At 42.4% G+C, this 9,291-nt stretch overlaps 1 protein-coding gene across 1 annotated transcript; it reads right to left on the bottom strand.

The window, feature by feature from the left end:
* Positions 1–4,075: 4,075 nt before the first annotated feature.
* Positions 4,076–8,893, bottom strand: LOC119298805 (enolase-like). Its single transcript, XM_037576104.1, has 17 exons — positions 8,734–8,893; positions 7,894–7,957; positions 7,655–7,719; positions 7,003–7,050; positions 6,833–6,919; positions 6,657–6,737; positions 6,464–6,565; positions 6,297–6,377; positions 6,145–6,219; positions 5,906–5,968; positions 5,732–5,812; positions 5,454–5,648; positions 5,315–5,365; positions 5,082–5,170; positions 4,936–4,987; positions 4,762–4,818; positions 4,076–4,459 (listed from the first exon to the last, which is right to left on the bottom strand). Exons 1-17 carry the CDS (start codon positions 8,800–8,802, stop codon positions 4,379–4,381), a joined length of 1,341 nt encoding a protein of 446 aa, XP_037432001.1. The 5' UTR covers positions 8,803–8,893; the 3' UTR covers positions 4,076–4,378.
* Positions 8,894–9,291: the final 398 nt, after the last annotated feature.

Here is a 9,291-nt window from a genome sequence, read left to right as displayed (position 1 = left end):
CCGGGGCGGTGCGCAACGGGGTGGCCGGAGGCGGGCAGGGCGGCCGGAGCGCGGCCGGAGGCGGGCGGCAGGGCGGCGGATCTGGGGAGGGAGCTGAAAACTCCCTCCCGCGCGAAAGCGAAGAGGAAACCGGGTCGACGAGGGGTTGGGCTGCCAACCCCTGTTTCTACAGGCTGGGAAGGAGTATAGGGGTTGAGCCTCTAAAAAAATTTAAGGGTTTAAGGGTTAAGGGGTTCTATTCTTTGCGATTTTTTTGTCTCAACCCGTAAAAAAGCGGTTATTTTTAAGGGTTTGAGGGTTTAGGGGTACTACTAGTAATGCTCTAAGATGGCCCCTAATACAGGCCATCGAGGATAATCATGTACGCACATTGCGAACCCCACCACACTCGAGAGGAAAGCACTTCGTGAAAGTAGCTGCATGGCGCATGATTGTTCATTAAGAAAGTATTAAAGAGGGTAACACACTTGAGTAAATGGGAAAGTAGGCCAAATTAAAAAGGAAATATAACGCTCCCCAGAAAACACTGATTGAATTCTCAGAATCTGAAAATTTGTATGGGGAACAACATCACTAGGAAATCCCTTTCTTATTAATTTCACGATATCTCCATAACTTGTGTTTGTATGGTTCTCTACCATTAAATTCACGATCATTTAAATTCATGATCATTTAGGTCGTCTAAGGGAATCATGGCCAAGCAAAATGAGTCTTTCTAGAGATTCTAACAAGTGACTACATACAAAACAAAATGAGTGAATCTACACTCTAAAATATGTCTACATACATCCATATATTGTAGTCCATTTAAAATGGCTAAAAAGACTTATATTTAGGAACGGAGAAGTATTCGTTATTGCTCGTGAGCAATTAACGAAGCATGCCGAGTAATCAGTGCCACCTTCCGAATCAACTAACCAGTCATATATACCTGAGTCGATACTGTATGTTCCAATGTCTGGAAAAGGAATTTGATTCCACTGAGGAAGAGGGCAGCTGCTATTCATGTCTAAGTTGGCGTCGTCCATGGCCCTGAAGGAATAACGCTCAATCTTAGTGACTATATACATACATACATACCTGTGTCGATCTTAATTGTAGACTAGTACAAGTCAAGTCGTTTTTTCTTTGAGACCACATTCAGGTGGATCACCTCACCTAGGCTAAGTTCACCACAAGAGAAAGGAGGACACTACTTCACAGAAAGATGACTAACCTTTTTGCATGCCGCAGCTGTGACGATGCTCTCTCTTCTTCTCAAACATGGATTCATGGAATCGGCATAGCCACAGCTAGCATGGGAAGATGAAGACTTGTTCAGATATTACCCGGCATCCCGGTGCCACGAGCAAATAGAAGTCACCTCTCATATTTGGTACATTCTGATGTGCCTATGTCTCTTCTTAAACTGGACTGCAAGCTAGGTTGTATCTGATGGAGTCATTCCGATACCCAAAACTTACAATCCTAGTGCCGGCAAATTACTCGATAACTCAACTCAACATTCAAGGAAAAGGCGGAAAGAATCCTCAATTTTTCTACGACGACAGTCAGCTGGGCAGTGAGATTAGATCATCAGCAAGACAGAGCACACTACTCCTCAGGTGGCTATGAGTGTCAACGATGTCAAGGACATGGGCAACATTCAACTCACAAATTAAAGGAACGACACATTCTGCATACATAACACGCACGGTATTACGTTGAACTCCAATTAGAATTTGCATTTCTATTTTGTAAAATGGGACTTTTAATTCTCTTATTTTTACTGCTTTTATTTTAGAGTTTCTGATTCAAACATTTCCATGTGTTGGACGTATCCACAACATTTTCTATCATTTTTCTCTTTGACAATAGCATTTGAGCAATCATAATGAGGCGCGCGCCCAATTCTCCTAAAAATATCATATAAATATTTAAGGTAAAGAAAATTATATTGTTGGTGTGTGTCAGTTAGACTGTGACCTTTATCGAATTCGGAACACTTTACTTGTTATTTAGTCTAACGCTCCTGTAGGTATATACAGATATAACATTGCTACATAGAGAACCACGAAACACAAAATTTCTAAATAGTAAAAGTAAAGTTGAAATGGGTACTTATTTATTAAAAAATCTAATAGAGCTTGCAATAAGAAATTACCCGTTCCTTCAAAATAAAATAAGAAATTGCCCATAATCCATGGTACCCACCTGATAATCCCTAATCGGCCATGTTACCCAAATAAGATGGACCTAGTCTGATCATATAAACGATCCAACTGCACTCAAAGTCATCTAGAGTACCAAGACTCACTTTCAGGTCAGGTGCCCAACAAACCCTTGACCAATTGCGATGCAGCCAGACTGAAAGCCAGGGAATAAACAAAGCTTAAACCTGCAACCACCAATACCACATCCTCTGGAACATAACTCAACAGCAGCAAAAAGGCAGAACTCCAGATAGTCAGACACAGACATTGAATGAGAAAATCAAAACAAAAATAGATACAGCAGACAAAAGCTTGCATAAGCAGGAGCAAGAGAAACCTTGGTTCTAGATTGATCCCTACTTCATAGCAGAGTTACTTGTTGCCTGCATTTCGCTCTGTAATAGGATGTTGAGCGATCTCTGTGTAGCACAGTTTATCTAATTCCCTTTATACCGATTTCTTCTCTTCCTATTATTATATAATAAGACGTGACGAAGATTTGCCCTAGAAAAAGCATAAACATTGTACACGTATTTCTTCAAAATCTAAGACCGTTCCATTAGGGCAACTCCATCGTATCCCACGAGGGCAATGTATTGCAGCGGCGCTAGACACTAGGCAGTACTAAAACCAAAAACACTTGTTAGTTGAGCAACATTTTTCTATGACTTTACTTCCTTTTGTTTACTGGGACCATCCATCGGATCTCATTCTCGTATTTGTATTTGCAGGACTGCGTACCAAAGTTATTGCAGGTACTGCTCTAACCCATTTTTTTTCTATTTCAAAAGAGGAAGAAATTAATTATAAAAATAGGAAAGGTCTTCCATTAATGCACAAGCACTTATTGCTGCCTGTTCTGACTCTAACATCCTCTTGTCTCCATAACAAACACAAAGTAAAGGCCTTTAATCCTGATGCAACATGCTGATTAGCTATTCTCTTTTATTCAGCTACTTCATCGGTGGACACATTAGTTGTTATTTTGTCGATGGTGGCCACTGCCCTTTTATTTTTCACTGAAGACAAGATATAACCAAGAAATACATTTGAAGGTTGAAATGTTTCTTAGGACATATGGCACATCAAAACCCAGGAGGTACACTTTCTCTGAAGTTAAGAAGATAGCAAGACCGTTCCAGCGCGCTCTAGTCTCGGTTGCAATATCACGCCACGTCCACTCCCCGGCTCGTGGTCACCACGAACGCAGCAAAAAACGTTGTTGATTCCAGCTCGTGGTCACCACGGGCACAACAAAAAATGCAGCTCGTTCCAGCCCGTGGTCACCAGGGTTCGCAGCAAAAACACTGCTGGTTCCAGCCCGCGGTCACCATATCCAGCACTGGCAGAGCCGGTCGTAGCAAAAAGGTTGCAATCGCAGATGTTTTGCTGCCACCGGCCAAACAAAAGCTACAATCGGCAAAAAAAAAAAAGACCCAAGCAATGGATGGTCGACGGTGCGCTGTTCCCTGCTACAGACGGGATGGGTGTGGACGAGGCAAAGAGGAAAGACGCCATGAATTGAATTGAAGAGTGGAAGAGAACATCGAGTGGACAGGGGATAAAGAGATAAGGTGTGGCTGGGCCAGACAGGCGCGTCCGCGTGGGTGGGTTTCTTGGGAGCGAGCGGCCCAAGGTTCGGCCACTTCCACAAACACAAGCATTTGCGTTATCATGTGCTCCCTGTGTTCCTTTTTTTTAAGATTCCAACAATAAGAGACTTGCAGAGCAAAATGAGTGTCAAACTATACATCCGTATGTAGTACTTGCATTTAGGTACTCACATTTCCTCTTTTATTCATCTACTAGTATGTTGTTTTACAAGCAGGTTTCTTATCTACAATAATAACAACAACAGAGAGATGACAGAAAACAGTGGTAAATTAGGAATGGCGAACAAAAAGCATGCTTTCTGCAACAAGATTAAAGTGACGCCAAATACGATGCCAACGGCCAAACAGTTTACTACAGATCCAAAAGGTAATCAGGCGTACTTGCTCGCTCACCACAAAGACCAAAATTGGAGCAAGTTTGGTACATATCCGTCCCGTTCACAGCAACATGCGGTACATTATTGCTCGACAAGTCCTAAGAGCTTCAACCATAGTTCATTCCGCGAGTTAAGACACACGCCCACTTTCACAAAAACAAGTGCAGAGTGGTGGTGTCTCAGATGCAGATCCCATCTAGTATGGCTCCACCGGTGCGCGGAACTTGAGGCCGGCATACACAGCGGCAGCGCCCAGCTCCTCCTCGATCCTCAGAAGCTGTTCCAATTAGAAAAGAAATAACCCCTTGGTGTAAATTTGGGAAACCGATAAAAAAAACAAGACATGAATGCTCAAATAAACACATTACACTGAACAAAAGAATATCAGAAACCAAACATGCAAGATCAGTCTAACGCCAAACACAAGATGAGAAATCTTTCTTAAATGAGCACATTGCATCGAACAGAAGATTAAAGAGGAAGAACAATTTGTTTTTTGTTATTGTGAGAGGTCATGTTGGTCAACAGAATATCAGGAGAATGGTTCTGCAGTGCAAGAATTACAGGAAAGCCACTTGCCTGGTTGTACTTGGCAAGCCGCTCTGAGCGGCAGGGAGCCCCAGTCTTGATCTGACCCTGTTGCACATGAAGAAACATTGGTCAGTTACTCCTGATAGATCCAGAGGAGAAAAAACAGTAGTCTCATTAAAATTATTCAGACAAACAATTAAAATGAAGATTATAAAATCATACCGTGGACAAACCGACAGCCAAATCAGCAATGAATGTGTCCTCAGTCTCACCACTGCACACCACAAATGTACATAAGCATACAAATGGTAATAACGATAGAAACAAGGGGGAAACGGTTGGGTAACAAGGCAGTATCTAGTATGTACCTCCTGTGACTGGTCATCACACCCCAACCAGCATGTTTTGACATCTTCACGGCCTCGATACTCTCAGTGACGGATCCAATTTGGTTAACCTACACATGAAAAGGATGAAACAATCAGAATATGTAGTGCATACTCCATCTGATCAGGTCCTTATTATGGACGGAAGGAGTACTTGTACTATGACGACCAAAGGAGAAGAATCAATAACAGCTTCTGTTTGAAGAGAATAATACCTTCAGCAGAAGAGCATTGCATGACTTCTCCTTGATTGCCTTTGCAACTCTCTGCACAACATAGTGATACAGCAAATTAATTACAGTGATCCAACAGAATGAAAATGCTCACCTACACCACAGAAAACAAATCACTCACGGTTGGGTTGGTGACTAGAAGGTCATCACCAACAATCTGAACTTCCACTCCACATTCTTCAGTCATCTTAGCATAGTGCACCCAGTCATCCTGGTCAAATGGGTCCTCAATCGACACAATGGGGTACTCGCTCACGAATGACTTGTATACATTCTTCAGGCTATCTCCAGATATCTTCTGGGAACCATCGTTGTTCTACAGCAAGGGAGGGCAATGTTAAAAATGCTCATGAAAAGAGAACAAATTGTTGCCACAAAACAAACCATGGGGCTAATTACCTCTTCCTTGAAGTTGAGGTCATAGGTTTTGTCCTTGTCATTGTAGAACTCTGAAGCAGCAACATCCATTCCAATGACAACCTAGAATTTCCCAAACCAACAAATCTCCTTCAGTCACTAACTTAAAAGCTCACTGAGAAGTGTGTGACAACAGATTAATTCAAGCAGACAAACCTTGCCGGTGTATCCAGCCTTTTCAATTGCAGTCTTCAAGAGCTCAAGGCCCTCCTTGTTCTCCTACAACACCCGAAAACAAAAAGAACTCAGATCACACCCCACAAACATTGACCTCAATTTATAACAACACAGTAGTTCTATACGTCCAAACATGACAATCAGCAACTGTCGGCGAAATAACAAGGCATAACAAAGCAAGGAAATCTGATCTTAAACCTCTAAGGACAGGGAAATACCTGAATGTTAGGAGCAAAACCACCTTCATCTCCAACATTGGTGGCATCTTGTCCATACTTCTTCTTGATAACAGACTGTCACAGAAAATGTTAGTTTTAGTAAATTTGCTTTTTACAAGATAGCAAAGAGAAAAAGAAGATGAAAGAATTACCTTCAAGTTGTGGTACACTTCAACGCCCATCTTCATTGCCTCCTTGAATGAGGCAGCTCCAGTAGGAAGGATCATGAACTCCTGCAGATATGCAAGTAAAGGCATAAATAAGAAATGTGCGAAAACAACATGATGAAAGATGTGAAAATCTTAGTTCAGAGCATTGCCTGCATAGCAAGCTTGTTTCCAGCATGGGATCCACCATTGACGACATTGAATGCAGGAACAGGCAAAACCAATTGCTTGTTGCCAGCAAGGTTGGCAATGTGCTGCAGTGAAGAATATATTCATGTTCAAAGACTTTAGGCAATAGCAAACAAATGTAGAATATTAAAAGAGTTGATTAGCAATGATGCACACCTTGTACAGCGGAATCTTCTTGACGCTGGCTCCAGCTTTGCAAACAGCTAGTGACACAGCCAGGATTGCATTAGCACCAAGCTGAATATACAGAAGAAATTGAGCTGTCAGAAGGGGATCTGCATATGGAAATTAGCATTGGCACCAAGTAAAACTCGTTGTGGATTATGTAATACCTTCTGCTTGCACCAACCCCATTCGTTTTTGGTTCCATCAAGCTGCTGAACCATATAGTTGTCGAGCTCAGTTTGAGCTGTAGGGTCCTGTGGAAGGAAAGAGAGCACTGAATGAATTATGCATTCAACTCCCATATCACAATAGAAAAGGGGGCAGAGACAATGCTAACCTTGCCAATCAAAGCTGGCGCGATAATCGAGTTCACATTGTCAACAGCCTGTGAAAGAAAAAAAGAAAAATACATGTAAATACAAAGAAAAGACTAAATTATGCATGCAAATGGACTATTCGCTACAATAGAAAAAAAACCGGATAGCTATAGTGAAACATCAAGCACTAAATGATCCTGAGTTGTTCATTTCATGACAGTACTTGAGCAAGTTGGTTTTTTAGTAAATAAGAAAATGTGCACAAGAGATATTGCCCATGATTATTCACTTCATAAATACATAATCCTAAGCTACTACACATAATCAACGGCAATGAGATATCAAAGAAAAAAAGCTACAACCTACCACATTAAACTAGAAACATCAAGTTATACAGCACAAGGAAACATTGTATGGATGAAACCAACATGGCAAAATAACTTGTTCTCACAAACAGGATAACTGGAAAGATGGCACTGTTTGGTCCATTTGGCATAATAATTTGGTAAACAAGTAGGAAAATTTCAAAAGCTGGCAACAATATTGCTAGTGTAACAGAAGCATAGAGTTGAGGCAAAAAAAAAACATATATAGCAGCCACATTACATGACTATTAACTATGACATAGATTTAAAGAATGTGAAGATAAAATTCGCTCAAATGGATGTAAACCTTGGATACACCCTTTCCCAAGTAGTCAGATCCACCATCCCTCAGTTCCAAAGCTTCATAAACACCTACATAAGAGGGATGATTCAGACAAGACTAGTTAAACAAAACCAATACAATAACATTCCATAAATAATGATCCAAATAAGAGTTTGTGCCTTCACTAGTCAGGAACTCAGGAAACCAAAGCAGAAACTTAAGGTTGAAAAGAAGAGAGTGATGATAATAACAAAATAACTCACCAGTTGATGCACCGCTGGGAACAGCGGCCCTGGCGAAGGTTCCATCTGAGCAGCACACATCAACCTGATGCACAAAACCATGAGATTAGCCAAATAACTTGCCAAAATATTTTACAATTTGGCATTGTGCATAGCTTAAACAATAAAATCCAGACGATGCCGCATGCAACTAGGACACAGGCCATATGGCTACATTTAGCTATATAAACACCAAGCACGGCGAACAACCATCTGTTGATACACACTGTGAAAACAAACAATGGAGGGCTGGCAGGCAAAATAAAAAATCGTTCTACCCAGCATCTATCTGACTGAACAAGCCAGTTTGCGTCAAATCTATCTAACATATGAAAAAAAACTGGCCAAGGATTGGCAACAAGCAAACGACATTTTACATCCTACCTGCACACCCAATGCCACTTGGACCAGAATGAGATGCTACACTCATTTAGATTTTCGTCACATTACTTCACACTACGGAATTATGCACAGATCAAACGATAAGCACTAAGCAACAACCAGGGCACGAAACCGCAATGACTACATAAACACAGGGCATGGCGACCAGCCGATCTAAATGCATGACGAGCGCCACAGTAATCCGACTAAACAACCCACCTCACATCGAATCTAGCACATCCCTCGGCAACAGTACTCTGCATCCTACCTACCGTCCCACCCACCCAAAACCCCTCGAATCTAGCGCATCAGAAACCTACGGCCAGCGCCCCAGAAGCCCCGACCCACGGCCGACGGACGAATCACCAGATCGAAACCAGGCCGTCCTACCAGATCGAGTCGGACCGGAGCAGAACGTACAGATCGGGGGCGCGTGCGTACCTCGACGGTGGGGTTGCCGCGGCTGTCGAAGATCTGGCGGGCCTTCACGGACTGGATCGTGGCGGCCATGGCCGAAGCTTGGAGGAGAGGAAGCCGAAATAGATCGAAACGAATGGAGCGGAGGGCGGACAAGGCGAGGAGAGGAGAGGGGAGAGGACAGGGCCGCCCATTCTTTTTTATAGTCGCGAGATGAAAGGGAAGCGTCCCCCCGTTTTTAGCCGTGCCGCTGCCTGTGGGGCCAGTGGGCGCGCGCTCTCCCGGGGGCCCGCATGGAAGGGGCTTTCGTGTCTCGGAAACTGACGGGATGGATCGTCTTAACCAATGCTTGTTCAAGGGGCCAAAAGATTTTTCATTACTTATAAGGAGCTTTCTTTCTTATACTCCCTCCGGTATTATTTTTTCTTTTGGGCCCCGGTATGTTTTACTCCGCATATAAGATTTTTGTCTGAAGTCAGACTTGATACGACTTTATATTGAAAAAAAGCATCAACATTCATGATATGTAACCAATATCATTAGATACGTCATGAATTCAGTTTTAAATTGTAGTATAGCTTA

Source organism: Triticum dicoccoides, chromosome 5A (assembly GCF_002162155.2).
Source record: "Triticum dicoccoides isolate Atlit2015 ecotype Zavitan chromosome 5A, WEW_v2.0, whole genome shotgun sequence".
Classification (NCBI taxonomy): Eukaryota; Viridiplantae; Streptophyta; class Magnoliopsida; order Poales; family Poaceae; genus Triticum; species Triticum dicoccoides.
This window is presented reverse-complemented; position numbering and strand designations above follow the sequence as displayed.